We start from the raw sequence: 19,892 nt of genomic DNA, 5'->3' as shown, positions 1-19,892 counted from the left end.
CCTTTATGTCAACTTTATAATCTTGGAGTCGTGGAGTCTTTGGAGTCGTGGTCCTGTTCCAGGCAGAACAGGCACACACTGTGCGGATCCGTCAACGACATCAACTGGCGGCAGGAGCCGCAAGCCTTAAAACCGGGCATCCCTAGGCGCACCAGGAGTCGAGGACTCAAAACAGTGTTGACAAAAGTCAATCATAAAAGTCTGCCAAAAAGTGACTGGAGGTATAAACTGCTACCAAATAAAATCCAAACCTCCTTTAGATCCTGAAGTCTTGGGCAATTATCCTAAATCACTTCCTCCATTTCAATGCAAAAATCCTAGCAAAACATATATTAGTCCAACTCTTGGGTTTTATTGACTCCAGTAAGTCATTACTTAGCCATAACCAAGCAAGTTTTGGTCTACACAAAAGGACAGTATTGGTTGTCGTCTCTGTCCTGGATGACCTGTACATAAACGTGAACAATAGAAGAGTGGCAGCTTTGATTTTAATGGATTTATCAGTATCCTTCAATACCACTGTTCACACTATTTTGTTCTCTAGGCTTGTTGACATTGGTATGTCTGGTCTCAAAGTAACTGGATGGTCTCTTTTTTGGGGGGAGAATGCAAGCAATCTGTAGATATTTCTCATTTCATGCAGGTAAATGTAGAGGGGAACTAATAGCGCTTAAAGTTCCAGCATACAAGCTCCATAGGAAACTATGCAATACAAAAGGTATACAGTCATAGGGAGAGGGAAGGAAGTAAGGAAGGGAGGATCTGATTGCTCAGAAGCAATAACCCTCACTCATTCGTGTGGGTGTCATGTTTCATCATCGGGCAGCTACCCGTTCGGTCAGTGCTGCAATGCCCAATGGATCCCTCGAGGGGCTCTTTGCCAGGGATCATTTGAGCAAGAGATGCCAATATAGGTTCAGGGTGGAGGTGCTCTAGCTGTAGAATGGTGTAATGTGAATTTGTAGTTTTAAAAATAGCTAAGAGACACCCAATTACATTTAATAGCTGGGTTGTCTTGCTATGATTAAAAGGCAATGGGAGACTGAATGTGGAAGTAATGGTCCTATCCAGCTTATAAAATAGTGTGTGTGTGAGTAGGTCAACATGTTTCTTGCCTCAAGTGTCGCTATCAATCTTAACAATTCTTCAGGACCAATAAATAAAACCTAATCTACTTGTGGTTGGGGAAAACGTATGCAGCATTAGCAAAATGTATGCCAATCATACAACCAAATCCTCACAGTAAATTATGCCTGGAGATATCTAAAACACGACCTACGAAAGAACAACAAAGAAAATTACAGAAGTACAGAAATTATGCAATGGAGATACAAGAAGGGTGTTTTCCGTTTACACCCTCAATGAAAACAAGTGGTGGGATAAACTCATGCCACAGAGCATATCCTTGTAGGTGCAAAGTAGCATGAAAGGCACACATCCAAAACAAGCAGGTGACACTCAGATGAAGTGATGAAATAATCATGACGTTCAGGGCTGACTTTATACTGGAGCAAAAACCGAAAGTTGGCTGTAGGTGCTGCGCTGGGATAGCCCAGCAAGGGATGGGATGGTAAACTCACATGCGAGCTGTGAAACAAGGCGCCCGCCATCTTGAGGTGGAATTTGGTGTCAGTTAGCAAGGCCAGGTATCAATCGTACAGCCACAAAGAGCGCTGGTGAAAGACTGCATTAAAAGGGGAACAGGAGGAGTGCGGGCGGGGGGCTGCACAGGGGCGGGTAGCAGAGTGCTGAGTGCTCTCAGAGAGGAGAGACTGCCATCTTTGAACGGCGTCAGATGCTGATTCTCAATGTAGCTGAATGAAGGCTGAGGGGGGGGGGAAGAGGTGGGAGTATGGGAAGTTGATAGGTGCTAACTCCATACATGCCTACAGAGGCACCACTTTCAAATGGGGCAGGGGGCTAAGGGTCGTACCCCAAAGAAGGCCTATGGTGAGCATGGGCACACAGGTTGAAGAAAAACAGGGACTGTCTGTTTCCCAATTCACCCCAGGGGATGCCATTGTTCAGGCCAATCAAATGGGTGGCCAAACGAAAAATTCAGTTCTTTTTGAAAAAGTACGGCAGTGGATTTATAAATTATCCACACAGCATAAAGGACTGACTGATGAAATACTGTGGGGGGCATCCTATAAGATATACAATAGATCATGCATGACAACAACACAGATTGTTCTTAAGTGTAGAACTACATCACCCTGGTACCAACACGGGCACAGTACTCCATAGGATGGATTTATAACATATTCGAGAAAGAACTACAATCCCCACAAATGGAGTAGTTCATAAGGAGATCACATGACAAAGAAAAAGAAGTCATTTTCTGTTCAAGAAACAAAAACCTGTAACTTACGATGTAATTGCAACTATGTATTCGAGCCTAAAATACTGGCTATTGATCTACGTGACAAAGACCACGAAGACACAGATTCACATCCCACCAAGGAAGAAAAATCCTAGAACCACAATTCCCCAAAAATGTGTAGTTCTCTCACAGACCTCCCAATCATGTGATGGTCACATGACGAGAAAGAGGATAAAACCGGAGATCGCCGACTTACGCCCCTTGATACAAGGTGCGGGGAACTAAATAGGTAAAGATGCAGGCGCTGTCCTGACGAAGTGATTAATACAAAAGAAGGAGAGACCCTGATGCACATTCTGTTTAAAAATCCTTTTTCAGAGCTCCTAATATACATGCTATGCTTAAGATTATTTTCTCAACTTGTTCCATCAGAGTGTGACTAAAAGGAGTGCCCCCCCCCCAGATTGACTAAATAGGCCAATAGGTGCAGAATGCGTACACTTTTGAAATCACATCCATGGTGTGCAATATCACTTGATTATTTATATATATATTTATATATATATATATATATATACACACACACACACACATATCTCTGAGCTAAACAAGGCCTTTAGGTACTATAGGTACCAGCATTGATGCAGAGGCACTGCCAGACAACCCTCCAATACCTCTGGCTGTGTCTTTGTGATCTCATCTTAAAACACTAGTCGTGATTCAGCAGAACTCTACTTCAGATTAGGGACCACGATTGGGGCTGGAGTGAGCGTTTATAATGTGAGAGCTGGTGTGGGACCAATGTGGCCTCTGGCAAAGAAATGGCGGAATGGCATGACACCAGCGGCAGCGGCCCAACTGGGCCAGTTGGCACCAGGGAATGCCCAGTGAGCTAAAGTCTGGTAGGTGGTCGATCAGATCTGAGGGGTCCAAAGGTGCTGCAGGGGGACCAGGAATAGTCTAGCAGAGCTGCAACATAGCTTCCTTGAAGGCCTCTACTTGCTGCAGAGTCGCAGATGGTATGGGAACGTCAGGGGGCATCAGCTTTAACTGTGGAATGGGGTGGAAATCAGCTGACTGGTGTGGAGTTTGGGCCTTTAAGAGCTAACTGTGCAAACCTCTCCTGAAATGGGACTCCCATCTGGACTTGGTCTTAGAATTACCCAAGGACGGGAACCTGGATCGAGGCTGCGGTTTTGAGCGTGATTACCCCGCTTCTTATACTCACCGACATAAAGCTTCTTCTCCCATTCCCCGATAGCCTTTGGATGCATCAGAGAGCATTATTTGTTGTATTTGTAAAGTTTTATATAGCGCTGGTTAGACCCTGAGGTATCAGAGCGCTTTACATGAGGATCAGTGAGTTACAGGTTCCATAATTACTTACACAAGTATAGACATAGGAGAAAAGAAAAAAAAACATGAGATTACACAATAATGTGAGATCATTAGTGCATACACACGTCTTATGGTGAGTGAAGAGGTAGAGGGGGAATGGTAAACGGGGGTTAGGGAATGCAGGTAGGAAAACACAGCGCGAAGGCGAGGAAAACGAAGTCCGATGTCCGGCTTGGTAGGTGCCCGCTGAGGGGTGAACCAGAGCCAAACTCCTCTATAGCTGCATATGACAGCTCCACCGGACATCAGCCAAAGTTGCTCGGGCACTGTGGTAAGTACAGACAGTTTTGGTTTTCACCCAGGGAGCATCGTTAAAGTTGCATCAAGAGCACCAGTCACGGTGTTGCTGGTAAACGCTGTCCGCCTCATCCTCCAGCTCGCCCCAGGTCAAGAGTGGAGAGAGGAGAGGTGGAAGGGACAGTTCCAAAGTCCGCAGATCTTCCCCATTCCCAGCAGCAGTCTCTTGTTGCAGTGCTGATGTTGTTCACAATTTTGCCTGGAGTGGGGGGTTGGGTCAGAGACTAAAATCTGCTCCCTTCAGGTTTGGCATGGTTGGAAACCTTTAGTTTTTGTGACAGACATCCCTACCACACTGTCAGCAAAATAGTTTTAGAGGCTGGTAAAACACTGTCAAAAATGGGGGATCCATATCAAGAGGCATGGAAAAAAGGAACCCACATCAAAGTGCTGGGGTGGTGTTATTCATGGCTCTGCCGAGTCACTTCTGGACGTGGGGCGAGGTAACCGTGGAATCTGATGGCACAGCCTACTGTCACGCGGGAGCAATTGCTGGAAATATTTCCGGATCCAGTCAGGTGCCTGGGGTAAATTAAAAAGATGAGGAATCTCCAATTGGAAGTATCCATCAAAAATAATTTTAATGCTGCTTCATATTAGACATGTGTGGTAAAACTGTATGTATACAAAAGTCATATCCATTTCAACCTTTTGTGTGCAAGATTTTCTCTGTGGGAATTTTTTGATTCAATCAAGTGACACAACCCATATTACAGGCCCAAAGTAATAAGACTAACAATACTGAATAAATCAAATATTTGAGTTTTACAGTATAATCAAAGTTTTTTCATCAATAACAGGTTGAACTAATACAGGATTCGAAATATGTCTGAATTATGTCAAGTGAGCAGATAACGAATTCTACTCCTTCCCTAAGTGAAGCTGTCAGAACCCCACTCATCATCCACCAGGTGCCACACAAGAGCTGACCTGCCAAGAGGGACTGCAGACAATTCACTGCTCTCATGAGGCACTGGAAAATTCCTACTGCTCCCTAGATAAGTTTCCCTCTACCTGAGGTGCTACCCCTATTCTACAAAATGTTATGATCAACTCTACATTTCCTATACACTTTAAAGATTTCCTCTACTAATCTACTGTTCAACTCTCCCCTACAATCTGTAACATATTAAGCATATTATTTTTGTCCTCCTTTACGAGTTTTGGAAAGCATTTTCGGAAATGCGGAAATAATGCTGTAGAAAATGTTGCCAGTATCTGGTTCTGTCTTTTTTTTCAAAATTAAAATCATACTTTGACCAACGTATCACTGGGGAGTGGTGCACAAACCAATTTACAATCTCCAAACAAAATATACTTTTGAAAAATGAACACGTTTATTTTATGCTACAAAAGGACTCCACATGTTAATATTATATTTCCTCTGCATACAATTGTGAAATTATTCCCCACATATATTCAATGCAATTCATTCCTTTGGTGTTCAGGGGGGAATTTGTGATAAAAGGACGCAGGTGTTGTTCAGTGTGAGGTATGAGTGGACATAGGGAATAGTACCACGGGTAAAAAGTACTATATCAGTTACAGGAATACGAGCAACATGGAAGTCTTTTCAGGTAGTTCTCCATAAGTTAACAATTTTGAGGTTCAGAGTTATTGTGAATAACTAATCAGAATTAAAAGTTATTTTATACCCTTTCCCCAAAAACATGGCTTTAAGGCACACACTACCAGGCACAAAACAAAAAGTACAATGGCACTTAATGCCTTAAAGTCAATGTTGCTTTAATTAAAAAATGGCAGTAGGTGTAGAGATCAAATCCTAATGGTCCAAAATATGAACTGCATTCTCGAGGAAGGGGGGTCATACTGATTTATAGGGAAAACGTAAAACTTAGTGTAAAGATGATCCCAATGATTGCAAAAGATCTTACGTTTGTTAGATAGTATTTTTGTTGATATGTCGCCATTGGTCAAAAACATTGTACATGTTCTGTAACACATAAAACTCAGACAGAATTTGAACAAAAAAATAGAAATGTCAGCATTTCACAAACGTATGGGTTACATCGTATATTCCGACAGATTCCTTTATTTTTTCATCGTAGTCCATCCAATCCTGCAAGGAAAAAGGCACCATCAGAAATGTAAATGGATTAACTACAACAGATTCATATGTGAACATATTTGATAATTAGACAAATAAAACTAACGGTAGAAGGATACAAAACGGATGAATTACTCTGAATTCAACACAAGTCCTAGTTTTCAGACCTTACTAGTTAAAAGAACACCGATCATGAACACAGCAAGGAATCCTACAAAATGTCATACACTTCACAAATATATCACTGGCAAGCAGTTCTTCGCTACTGGAGTGCAAAGGGATTCTTAAAAAGTACTTTCATCTGCAAGAACAGAACTATGCCTGGGATCACAGAATGCCAGTAAGTAGGAAGTTTGTTACCATACCACATCAGTACCTACGGGCCAAAATCCGACTAGCTCATACTGCTACACCTGCCTAACCTTCCTAGAGTAATAGGTAAATTGACACCCCAGAACATAACACTCTAGCCCCTGCCGGGGAGCCGTGGTAACGGATCATCACCTTTCATTCTCTCACTCATGCACATCCAAAATAAATAGAAAAGACACGCGAATAAAGGTTACAATATTTATTAAAACTATATTGCTCTATCATGAAACAACTGTCCTGCAATTAAAAAACATATGCAAGTTAGCAGTGTGAGTAGCATGACTAATTAACTGTATACAATGAAAAGCCCTCTCCTGGCGAATGACAAATCTGCCTAAGTCTACCCTCACTATGTGAGCACAGTGATATATCAGATGTCTGGGATTAGTAGCGGACCCATACCTGGCAATTGTAGTTAGTTGGTCTACTTCTCAGATTGCGCAGCACGCCTGTTTTGGGACCTTTTCTCTGCAAGAAATCTCTCCGCTCTGTTTTCAAAATGGCAAGCCTCGGTTTATGTGATAAGAAATGCCATGCTCGAAAACAGCAGCTGGGTTTCTCCATTACAAACATACTGTGTGTAATGTGTGCAAAGAAATTAGGCCTACAAATTAGGCTAACATAGGTGAGAACTACAGTGGGGCCATAGCCTATAGGGAACTAATATCAGCGTCTGTGACGAGGAGGTAGTGACAACAATTCTGCCCATTTCTTGCAGTTTTTGAGAAAACAAAAGCACTTATCAATATACGTAGGGTCCCTGCTCTGTGCTGCCTCCTGCTCTCTTGGGCCCCCAGCCCCCCCTATCCTTGTCAGGGTCCCTGCTCTGTACTGCCTCCTTCTCTCTGGGGCCCCCAGCACCCCCCCTCTCATTGTCAGGGTCCCTGCTCTGTGCTGCCTCCTTCTCGCTGGGGCTCCCAGCCCCCTCCCCCCTTATCAGGGTCCCTGCTCTGTGCTGCCTCAGAGGAGCAGTGGAGACTGCTGTCTCTGGGGCCCCCACCCCCACCCTTGTCCCGGGCCTGCCTCTGGCTCTGACTGAAGAGAAACAATGTTGATACTTTGTTTCTCTTCAGTCAGAGGGAGGGGGGCAAGGGGCTCAGAGCAGGCTGCAGCTTGCACCTGCTTCTCAAAGCTCTCAGAAGAGCTGAGGGGGCCCCCCTTCATTAACTGAGGAGAGTGCCCCCCCCCCCCCGCACCGCGGGGCCTGCGGGGGCGTTTGTTACTCCCCTGTCCTTAACCTAAAACTAAGTTATACTCACCTTAAAACTATACCTACTGCCTACATCTAACCTTTAAATAATTTACAATAAACATACATTTATGACCGATTATTCTTTAACAAATTGCATCCATATTTGTGGAGGCTTTCTCTGCTAGCCAAAGATTAGGTCTACTTTTTGCCTTAGCTTAAAAGTAAACACAACTAAGAGCGCTTAACTATTAAAAGAGTCAAACAGAACAACAGTTGCATAGAAAAAATGGTTCCGTATTAAAAATTATTTGTGAGATATTCTTTCATTATCACGATTTTCCAAAATGAAGAAAGTCATCCTGTCGAAATCAGGCTAATGAAACTTGAATTTGGAGGAATGGCAAAATGACAGAATACCTTTACCACAAAAACAGTCAACTCTTTTTATGGGAAAGGTAGATCTGTATTTTATTAAATATAAAAAGGAAAATGCGTCTCAGGTAAGAATTAAAAGGGTGTGGAAAGATAGGTGAGGTGTAGTGTTGAGGGCATAAGGAGATTAATTGTAGGGTTTAGAAAAAAAAACAGAGTAGAGGGGAAAGGAACAAGTGGAGGAGCGCAAGGCACTTGAATGGAAGGGGTGGGTGAAAAAATCATGATGGGGAGCAAAGGGAAAATGTAAGAGGGTTCCACCGCTCCCATTTAAAAACAACTAAACTGAAATCAAACCAGAAGACCTGACCTTAATAAATACTTTAACAAAGTTGTTTTTATCAAGCTGGTGATAGCTATCCTTGAAGAAAAATTAATATTAAGGACTTGACGAAAGCTAAAACAAAATAGTGAGAACTACTTTCTTAAGATATGTTTTCCATTGAAAACACATACAACTGAACTGTGGCGAGTTACACCTGTTCAAATTAGAATAAACAATGCCAAAATAACACAATACCTTCTCTTCCAAATTAATTTCATGGAAAGGCGTGCCAGATTCATCACCTTCAGCAGCAAAACCGGCCTGAAAAAGATGGGGAAAAAATGAATTAGAAGTGCAGTTCTGGCCATCATTATTAAGTTAAAATGCTCCTGGGAAGAAAGGAGCAGAACATCAGATTTACCCAGAGGGATCTCCTGTTTGGTTTGTACACATTCAGATTTGTATTCGGAGAAGACTATGGGCCTACCTTATGTACAATGTGATACATATTTCGGGGCCATGGGTATTCATACTTATTATGAGAAATGCATAACATTTTGTGGCCAATATTTCCTTTGGTATTAGAAGTTCATATTAGCGACAGCATACTATCTGAAGGACAGTTTATTAATGAAATGTAAACATTTACTTGATAATGGAAGCAGCTTATCACTGGGCTGGGGAGGGGGGTCAATTTTATGGTTTGGAATCCATTTTTTGAAGAGTCGTATCAGAGGAAGTCTTAACTACTCTGACTGATTTACTTGACCAGATATTAAAAAGGGTACAATTATATCAGCTGATCTGGATTTGCTTCAAGATTTGAGAATACTAGAAGTAAATTATTGCAAACATTTCTAAAGGTGATAAGAGAGATCAGTAGACTCATACTATAAATATGTTGGAGTAATTAGGGCTGATATTGCAGCCAAATATTTCTTAATGCTTTTCCATATGCTGACTTTTTTATTGGCAAAGAAAGATAAACCAGGAAGATAAGACACCAACTGTGACACTGTACGAGGTGTATCAAAAACTGCATGAACTTGGAGAGACTGGTATGTAAGAATAGAGGGTGACTAGATTGCTCGAACCTCCTGAGGCGGAAGCCGGGAGCTGGATCTGTATTTTTAAAACTTTGTGTGTCACTTATTGAACTGTCTTTTTAATTGTTACTCACCATTTGCCCTGTGCTCTCCGCTCAGCCGATCTAATCGCTGCCGCGGCCTGAGCCCTGAAACAACCCCTTGACGCCATTCCGGCGAGTCACGAGGCCACGCCCCTTCTCAGAGGCCACGCCCCCACCGCCGCATTACTCACTATAAAATATGTGCTTACTTCGGAAGCGCAGCGGACGAGCGCAGCGGGCGCGACGAATGCGCGCCGAAGGCGCGCTTAAGGCAAGCCCGTCTGCGCCCGTCCGCGACCAGCCGGACCTAGGGCCCCCCCCACCATGCCCTGATTACACAATATACCCGTGCGCAACTCTACAAACTACAAGGCCAATGGCCTCTGAACGACCCTGTAAAGGAGCGCATCAATAGTCTGGACTTGACCGCGCCGTCCTCTTCCCTACCCCTTTCGGTCATGCCCTCCTCTACCCCTCCCCCCCATAACCCCTCTTTCGACCCTCCAGCTCCCTCTGAACCTACCACTCTATCAATTTATTACCTTAATACTCGGTCAGCAGTTAAGCACTGCCATGAACTCTTTGTTCTACTAGACTCACACAAACCTGATCTCTTATTTCTCACAGAGACCTGGTTCTGCGACAGCTCTCCCCCCTCCCTGCTAGCTGCTCTCCCCGCCTCTTATTACGCGCTGCGTGCCGACCGACCCCCCTGGTAAATCGGGCGGCGGCGTCGCCCTGATCGCCCGCAATGAATTCCCCTTTCAGCCTCTTACTTTCTCCTCTATTGGCACATCAGACTTTTTAGTTATCCGCTCCTTATCATTTAAAGTTCCACTTACCTGCCTACTTGTATATCGTCCCCCCCAATCCCCTCAACCTTTTCTCACCGGGTTTCAAGACCTGGTGGCAACCTTAGCAATCAACAACTCTTCCATCATGATATTAGGTGACTTCAACTTTTGGCCTTCTGATCCCGCTGAATGTTCTTCCTCCAAAGAATTCTCGGATACCCTCCGCTCCCTTAATTTCGATCCCCACGTTCACTTCCCTACCCATATCCAGGGCCACATCCTCGACCAGATCTGGTCCCTTAACTGCCCCATAGCTTCTTTGTCCATCTCCCCCTGCCCCTGGTCTGATCACTCCTTGATTTCCTTTTCCCTATGCCTCAGGACAACAACCAAACTCTCTCTCCCTAAAAACATCTGGGCTCGAGCTTGGAGCAAGGTTGATATGGATGCTCTGACCGCCACACTCTCTTCCTCCAGCCCGAATCTATCCGGGCTGCTAGCCTCTGGACAAGCCAACGCTATCAACTCCTGGCTTCTATCTGTCTGCGACTCGGTCGCCCCCCTCAGGCGAGTGTCCTCCAAACGGGCAAAAGATGCCAATCGCTGGTTCAACAACGAACTGAGGGTCTTAAAACTCTCAGTCCGCCACGCCGAGCGAGCCTGGAGACGAGATTATAGCCCCAATCTTAAATCCCAGTTCACCCTCCTTCTGTCGCAATATAAAAAAGCTATTCTGACTGCTAAAATAGCTTATTTTTCCTCCAAAATCCTGGCTGCCGAAAACCAACCCAGAGAAATCTTCTCCATCGTCCACGACCTCGCCTACTCTGATCGAGCTTCCCTCAAACCCTCCCCTTCCCAGGACTTATGCGACTCCCTCAACACTTACTTCTTGGACAAAATTTTTAAGATCAAAGCAAATATTCCCCCTCCCTCCCCTTCATTCCTTGAACCCCGACGCCCATCAGTTGAAGCGTGCCTCGATTCATTCCCCCCTTTAACGGAAGAGTCTTTCCTCTCTCTCCTTCCCTTGGTTAAATCAGGTTCCCCATTAGACCCTTGTCCTGCTCGCATCCTCAAGCACATCTATTCGATCTGTGTGCAACCACCTCTCACTTTTCTTAACAGCTCTTTATCTCAAGGCATTGTTACTCCATCCCTAAAATCAGCCATTATTGTGCCCTTACTCAAAAAACCAGGTGCCGATCCATCCGCTCCTGTCAACCATCGACCCATCTCCCTACTGCCCTTTTTGGGGAAGGTATTGGAGCGGCATGTGACCAAAGCACTTACCACCTTCGTGGAGGAAAACGGGGTGCTAGCCCCCCGTCAGGCAGGTTTCCGCCCCGCTCACTCCACTGAGTCCGTGGTTTTAGTGGTCCTTGACAACCTCAGAGAGGGCATGGATACCAACTCCCCCCAGGCCCTGGTCCTCCTCGACCTCTCCTCGACCCTTGGGATTAAGCTTAATGATCAACTCACCCTGCACTCCCAGGTTAGTTCTGTGGTGTCCTCTTCTTTCCTCGCACTTCGCACAATTCGAAAGGTCTCCCGCTTCTTCTCCTTCTCTGCCCTCAAGCTCATCGTCCTGGCAATGGTTGTCTCCCGTTTAGACTATGGCAATGCCCTCTACGGTGGCCTTCCCGCATATAGTATGCGGCGTCTTCAGCTGTTCCAAAATCAGGCAGCCCGCCTAGTCCACAACCTTGCCAAATTCCATCACGTCACTCCACTCCTCAAGTCCTTACACTGGCTCCCCATCCGTGAACGAGCTCAGTTTAAGATGGGATGCATCATCTTTCAGACCCAGGTTGGATCCGCCCCTGTGTTCATCTCTGCGGAACTAAAAACCTATGCCCCCTCCAGGGAACTGCGTTCATCCTCTCAACACCTACTAACAGTTCCCCGCTTCAGACGTAAAAAATGGGGAGGATCGAAATTTTCCACACTGGCCCCCTCCTTCTGGAATTCCCTACCAACCCACCTCAGACTTTCCACCCATTACCCTCAGTTTCGTAAAGCTCTTAAAACCTTCCTCTTTCTCCAAGCCTTCCCACAATAATTCACTCCTTCCCTCCCACCCACCTGCCCCATGAGGTTCTGCACACTGTAGCGCCATGAAACCGCCAGGTGAACGCGCGCTCTACAAATACTTTAAACTCAAACTCAAACCACAAAGACTTGCGAAGGTGTGGGAAAGAAACTACGCTAAAGACGCAACAGCTGCAAAGAAGGTGTACAAGAGTCTAGGTTGAAAACCCACAAAGGTCCAGCTAAAAAAGAGACAACATGCACAAAAGAGGGCATAAGGAAAGATGAAGTTGCCTACATGAGTACTGCTGTATGGAGATTATTAAGCTTAGGTGGTTTTCAAATTTGGCTTTTCATATGTTTTGTCTTGCAGCTGGTACCAACAGATGAGTTATTCATTCAATTTTAAGACACGTTTCTGGCAGTAGAACCTCAAATCCAACTTACAAATGTGTATCCAAAAAGTGCTGTTTACCAAACACTAATTTACATCTTTGAAAGGTTTCTTTTGTAGGAAAACCTTCGAATGCATTTTTCAATTAGGGGGCGTGGCCAAGATGGCGACGGGAGTGGTCGCATAAACATGAGCTCCGTCCTGCTCCACCTTTCTCCTGGGAAAGAGCCAGCATACCACACCCTGGAGCACTGCTTTTGACTTCCACAGGGGTTGCCGGATCACCTGGAGCCCTTGGGGGAGTCGATCCACACCAACGCGAGGCAGCAGCGACACTGGGGACCAATCAATCAATCAAAGCATTTGTATAGCGCGCTACTCACCCGGAGGGTCTTAAGGCGCTTGGGGGGGGGGGGGTCCGCTACTGCTCGAACAGCCAGGTCTTGAGTTGCTTCCTGAAGGAGAGGTGGTCTTGGGTCAGGCGGAGGTGGATGGAAAGGGAGTTCCATGTCTTGGCCGCCAGGTAGGAGAAGGATCTTCCTCCCGTTGTGGCTCTTCGGATGCGGGGAACGGCGGCGAGGGCGTGGCTGGTCGATCGTAGCTGGCAGGTGGGAGTGTAGAAGGTCAGGCGGTCGTTGAGGTATCTGGGGCCTTGGTTGTGGAGAGCTTTCTGTGCGTGGGTGAGGAGTCAGAACGTGATTCTCTTGCTGATGGGGAGCCAGTGCAGGTGTTCGGAGATGTGGCTGTGTCAGGGGATGTCCAGGATGAGTCGTGCTGAGGCGTTCTGAATGCGCTGGAGTCTTCTCTGAAGTTTGGCTGTGGTTCCGGCGTAGAGGGAGCTAACGTAGTCCAGTCGGCTGGTGACGAGCGCCTGGGTGACAGTCTTCCTGGTTTCGGTGGGGATCCACCGGAAGATCTTCCGTAGCATGCGTAGGATGTTGAAGCATGACAAGGAGACAGCGTTGACTTGTCTGGTCATCGAGAGGGAGGAGTCCAGGATGAAGCACAGGTTGCGTGCGTGGTCCGTTGGTTTGGGTGCGCTGCCCAGGGCAGGGGCCACCAGGAGTCATCCCAGGCGGAGGGTGATGATCCCAGGATGAGGACTTCCGTCTTATCCGAGTTCAGTTTTAGGCGGCTGTTCATCATCCACTCGGCTACGTCTTTCATACCTTTGTGTAGGTTGGTTCTGGCGGTTGTGGGGTCGTTGGTGAGGGAGAGGATCAGCTGGGTGTCGTCGGCGTAGGAGATGATGTTGAGGTTGTGTTGGCGTGCGATGGCCGCGAGGGGGCTCATGTAGATGTTGAACAGCGTGGGGCTGAGCGATGATCCTTGTGGTACGCCGCAGATGACTTCGGTGGCCTCTGATCTGAACGGGGGGAGGCGGACTCTCTGGGTTCTTCCGGCGAGGAACGAGATGATCCACTCCAGTGCCTTCTCCTGGATTCCGATGTTGCTGAGGCGCTGCACTAGGGTGTGGTGGCAGACCGTGTCGAACGCTGCGGAGAGGTCCAGGAGGATGAGTGCCGCTGTTTCCCCGTTGTCGAGCAGGGCTCGGATGTCGTCAGTGGCTGCGATGAGGGCGGTCTCGGTGCTGTGGTTGGCTTTGAAACCGGACTGCGAGTGGTCGAGGGATCCATTCGTCTCGAGGAAGGCGGCCAGCTGTCTGTTGACGGTCTTCTCGATGACTTTGGCAGGAAAAGGAAGGAGCGAGATGGGGCGGTAGTTTTTGAGGTCGGTGGGGTCCGCTGATGGTTTCTTCAGTAGGGCACTGAGTTCGGCGTGCTTCTAGCTCTCTGGGAAGGTGGTGGTGTCGAAGGAGGCATTGATGATGTCCCGGAGATGGGGTGCGATGATGGAGTCTGCCTTGTTGAAGACGTGGTGAGGGCAGGGGTCGGTTGGTGATCCGGAGTGGATGGAGTTCATCGTGCGGATGGTGTCTTCGGTGTTCATCGGGGTCCAGGCGCGGAGGGTAGTGGTGGGGGGCGTTGGTGCAGTCGTAGGGTGCGTCGGCTGTGTGCTGAAACTGTTGTGTATATCTGCGATCTTGCTGTGGAAGAACGAGGCGAGCGAGTCGCAGAGGTCTTGTGAAGGGGTGATGTTGTTGTTTCCGGCGCTAGGGTTCGAGGCGCTGCAGGACACGGCCTTCAATTTACAGGCTGCACCGGGCATACTATCGGAGGCCCAGACGTCCAGAGTTGGCTTCCATCTCCAGAGAGACCTGTAGTGCTGTGGTCTGGAGTATGGGGATGCCTGCGAAACCAGAATGCCCCTGGAAGTGGTATCGTGCTCTGGGCAGCTGGACTGGCTTCTACTCACCCCCCTGGTTTTTGATCAGACTCACGCTATTACCAATGGGGCAGTGGGGCCCATCTGGGCCAAGCAGGCTGCAATGAGCGAGTGAGTGTCTGCTCCCGGATCGACAGCTCAGGGGATTTAGAGTGCAGACACACCCCAGGGAACGGGGGCCTACAGCGAAGGCCATTTAATTGACGGAGTAGTGCTGCCCAGCCCCTCCCCACTCTTCAATACCCACCATGATGAATACTGCTGCCATTGCCTGCGGCTGTTGAGCTGTGAGCCCTGCTCTTGTACTGTGAAAGAAAGGCACAGGTACCGAACAGTTTACTGCTGTGAGACCCAGCTTCATGTTTTGGGGGCAAAGCAGGCCACGCTCTGGTGCAGTAAGCGACCCCACCCCTTCATATACTAGGGCCAGACCTGAGAGAACAGCACTGTAGGGAGGATTTGCAGGCCAACACACACCACCCGTTACAGCCCTGGGACAGGTTTGAGCCAGGTCCCTACCCATGCAACATTGATCTGCCTCACTGTTTGGGAGAGACTCCTTACATCGGTCGGTAGGCCCCCCTTTCGGTGTGGACATTAGGGCTTGGGCATTTCCAGGTACTGCTGCTTGACTGAAGAAACTCTGTGGCTCTGTCATGGCTTTATCACCTGCCCTCCTCCTCTCCTTCATTACCATAGAAGGCCCATCTCGTCCTACGAGGTTGAGGAGGTACCAGCCCATCCCACAGATGGCTGGAAGACTGTGCCCAACTACGCCATAGGCAAGGTCTCCTTCTCTGGGGAGCCGCTTGTGGGAGATGCACTTGTTTATTACTGGACTGCATTTGACGGGGCACCCCTGAGACACCCGTTTCGTACTGCTACCACGGTGTGGAGGGGGTTACCTGTGTACACCACCACCTTTTCTGTCATTATGGTGCCCCCTAAAGGCTCCAAGCCTGGGGATGCCCACCGGGTCCTTCCTTATCCGAGATGGGGACACACCAGACAGGGCTGCCCCCCAGTGCTGATCTTGTGTTACAGGACACTAATGCCAAGTTTGCAGAACTGTTAGCAGCTGTGTAAGGCTTAAAAGCAATACTGGAACCTAAACTAGACAATGTGATTGCCTACATGGGCCACATGTGTGAGGAACATAATAAACTGAAGAGCTGATAAACCACCCACGATGTGACCATAAAAGAGATGCAACCTGTTGTATCGGAAACGCAGACTGCGCCTGCTGTTTTGCAGTGAGAAATGAGCATATTGAAGCAAAGGGCCGAAGATGCAGAGGGGCGGTCGAGATGGAACAACATCTGGGTGGTGGGTCTACCCAATAAGATTGAAAGCCCGAGCATGGACCTGTATCTAGAACAATGGCTGACACACACAGTCCTGGGAGGTAGGAAGTCTACGTTCTTTTCAGCTGAGAGGGCTCATAAAGTACCGGCCTGACCACCATCACGGGAGCGCCTCCATGTCCCATGGTGAACCTCATGTTCAATAAGATCCTTCAACATGGGACTGGCTGGAGTCCAAAGGGGAGCACCATTTATTGGACTGACAGTACACGGGAAGGGTTGGCAACCTGCTCAGAATCGATGTTGCTCCAATCGTAAATACCTCTCTTGCCGCTCCTGAGACCACGCCGCACAATAGAGGACACAAGTGGTGGCCGCATTGATTCATACGGGGTCCCCTGGCCTAGGGGATAGTCCAGGGATCATAGATACTGCGGACTGTCTGTCCATGCAAGATGACTTACCGAATACACTGCAGGAGAGTCCTGTGGTTCCTCCGATGACTGCTGATTACATTGGCTGACTTGACTCTCTTGTGCTCATATCTTTTTCTGATTTCTGTTAAAGTCCACTGGACTTGTTGTTCTGCTTTTCAAATGGGGGAACCTATTTGAAAAGAGCAGCGGGGAGGGAAATGGCTTACCTTTGTTCTGGCGCTATTGGACATGCGGAGTGATTTTCTGACAGTAACATTCCATGATGGTCACGTATTTCCCCCTACGATCCGCTGCATTGTCTCGTGATTTGGTTCGCACAAGTTGTGGGGTTTCAGGCCTGTTGCTGCACTGTTGCGCAATGGCCTGGGGAAGGGACTTTAAGACAATGTTGGGGTTTGGGAACAAGTGTGTGCGGTGCTGGGTGCTAGATTTATCAGAATGGCTTCTGTTTTGGGGTGCATGCACGTTTATAATTACACTTTGTCATGAGAGTACCAGAATACACGTTCCTTACGTGGAATATGAGAGTTATGGGTTCTTATGCTAAGCACCACAGGATATATACTTACCTAAAGAGACGTGACTGTCTCCAGGAGACACACCTTACATCTCTGGAACTCGCTAGACTGGGTAGAGAATGGCAGGCAGGGTCTATGGTACCACATATTCTAGTTATGCAAGGTGTGTGTGTGTGGATATAGGTGGCCCTGGGTGTGCCCTTCACAACATCACACACAAACATCGACCCTAAGGGCCGCTATGTCGTGGTGGGAGGGGTGCTTGATGGAATATCCTTAACACTGGTAGCGGTTCATGCACCAACTGCAGAGCAATCCACATCTTATCTGACCCCAACACCCGTCTTGCTCCCACATGCAGCGGCACATGCTCTTTGGGGAGGGGATTAGAATGGGGTGCTTGACTCGGCAATAGACAGATCCACTCCCCCTTCCAGGGGCACACCCTTGCTCTGGTTCACAACACCTGAACACATGTGCTCACGATTCACCAGTAGGGGACATACAGCACCCCGACAGGGAATATTCCCATTACTTGATGGTACACAAGCTACATTCCAGACTAGAGATGGACTTCGTTCCTTTTCGCGATGATTACACTGTGCAAACGAGCGAAGTACTTGGGCAAGACCCTGTTGGACCACAAACCCTTATTGGTTTCACTGAATTGGGGAGATCCAGACTGAGGATTCCCATTTGGTGCTTACAAACTGATGTCTTGGCAGACACTGGATTTCTATCTCAGACTTGTGAAGGCATTGATGCTCATTTCCAAGACAACGAACAGACGGCACGGAATACTTTGGTCATAGGGGATACATTCAAAGGTGTGTTACGTGGCTTATGTATGAAAACAACATATGGGGTGTGTAGGGAGCTGAATGAAGAGGTAACTGCGATGGAGGGTGGTTTGGGAGAGTTGGAGCGCACATGTCCGACAGACCATTACCATTTTTGTGGTTCTCTCTGCCTTGCAAAAGTAATACTGGCAATTGGCCAGTCCGTCAGTTGTCCAAATTTGATTTTAGGGTATACACACAGCAACAACATGAACATGGTGATAAAGTGAGTCACCTACTTACGTGCTACTTACGTGACTGCGACGTTCGGAATCCCCCAGATTTCCTATCACTGCTATCCAACTGCAGTCAGGGGGGTTACTAAACACGCAGGAGGCTGTCCATGGGGAATTTTGAGAATTCTTACCGGGGTCTGTACAGACAGTTCGCTGAGATATAGCCAGATGGGCTTACTACATATTTGACACATGTCTATACTTCTGCCGTTGATCCCCTCCAGGTCCAGGAATTGGATAGTTCACTCATATTGGAAGAGGTACATGAAGCGATCACCCAGATTGCCCGAGGGAAGGTTCCAGGTACCTACAGATTCCCGATTGAATTTTATGCCCCTTCCTGTACTCAATTGGCCCCATGCCTCCTTCAGGTGTATGAATGTGCTTTGGCTAGTGGGGACCTGGCTGACTTCTTTGAGGGAAGCGGTGATTGAAGTACTTCACAAACCAGGGCAATATCCCCTAAATGTGACATCCTATCGACCCCTGTCTCTCCTAAATCTGGATTACAAGGTTCCCTGAAAGGTCCTGGCTACCCAGCTCATTACAATAGTCCTCTTTTTACTAACTTCTGACTAAAAAGGCTTTATACCCGGGCGCAACGCCTTCATTAACTTGCGGTAGCTGTTCTATTTTATGGACTGGGCAAGATGCACGGTACGGAGGGTTGGGCCACCCCGCTTGACATAGAGAGGGCATTTGACACCTTGGGTTGGCCTTACTTTATGGCAGTTCATAGCCCTAGATTCTTGTGCTAAGTAGCGTTACTGTACACTAATCCGATTGCCAGGGTGCGAACATGGGATGTAATATCTGCTTCATTCCTGGTGGCTACAGGTACGTGACAGAGCTGCCCCCTCTCACCGCTACTGTTCGCCTTGGCAGTGGAGCCCTTGGCGTGTATGCTTGGAATCGGGTGCAACAGTGGGGTCTCATGGGGCTTCAATACCCTCAAAAAAGTGTCCCTTTACAACTCATTGGTTTATTTGAGAGGTGGCCAGACGGTACTACCAGAGGTCATGGCTCTGCTGACTACATTTGGAGCTATGTCTTGCCTCCGTGTTAACTGGGATACATCCTGTTCATTCCTGCTGCTGCCTATTCCTGAGGACCATCGGGATACAATGCAGTGTATGGAACTGAACTGGCGTGTTTGACTCTGTAGGAAGGTAGGATCCTTCTAGCATTGTTACCCCCACTTTTTACTGGTGTCAGTGTGTTTTGGACCTAGTCTGCTGGAATCGTGCTAATGAGGACCCCAGGAACGGTGCTTTCTCCCCTAAATTGACATGGTAAGTACTTTTGCTCCTTCACAATTTGCTACTCGTGTACCCTTGTAAGTCCCTTGTATATGGTACTAATGTACCTAGGGCATAGCTACACCAGGGGTTTTCCAAGGGTTGCAGCATGTATTGTGACACACATGGGAGTCCACAATCTGTGATTACAGGCATACCCTTGCAGCCTGTGTGAGTTGGTGCTTGCCCCTCTCATAACAGATATAAGTTTCCTTACATCGAAGGTCATTACACTTAAAACCTGTAAGTCACCCCTATAGCAGGCTCTCCAGTCCTGAG

The 19,892-nt window shown here is 47.5% G+C and overlaps 1 protein-coding gene across 1 annotated transcript in view; it reads right to left on the bottom strand.

Annotated features, from left to right (window-relative positions):
* Window positions 1-5,333: 5,333 nt before the first annotated feature.
* Window positions 5,334-19,892, bottom strand: part of CZIB (CXXC motif containing zinc binding protein) — a 63,417-nt gene continuing 48,858 nt past the window's right edge. The window contains exons 7-8 of the mRNA XM_078670504.1: window positions 8,603-8,668; window positions 5,334-6,098 (exon numbers count right to left, since the gene is read on the bottom strand). Coding sequence (XP_078526630.1) covers window positions 6,021-6,098; window positions 8,603-8,668 — 144 coding nt within the window. The 3' untranslated portion in view covers window positions 5,334-6,020. The remainder of the gene's footprint in view (window positions 6,099-8,602; window positions 8,669-19,892) is intronic.

Source organism: Lissotriton helveticus, chromosome 1_2, assembly GCF_964261635.1.
Source record: "Lissotriton helveticus chromosome 1_2, aLisHel1.1, whole genome shotgun sequence".
Lineage (NCBI taxonomy): Eukaryota > Metazoa > Chordata > Amphibia > Caudata > Salamandridae > Lissotriton > Lissotriton helveticus.
This window is presented reverse-complemented; position numbering and strand designations above follow the sequence as displayed.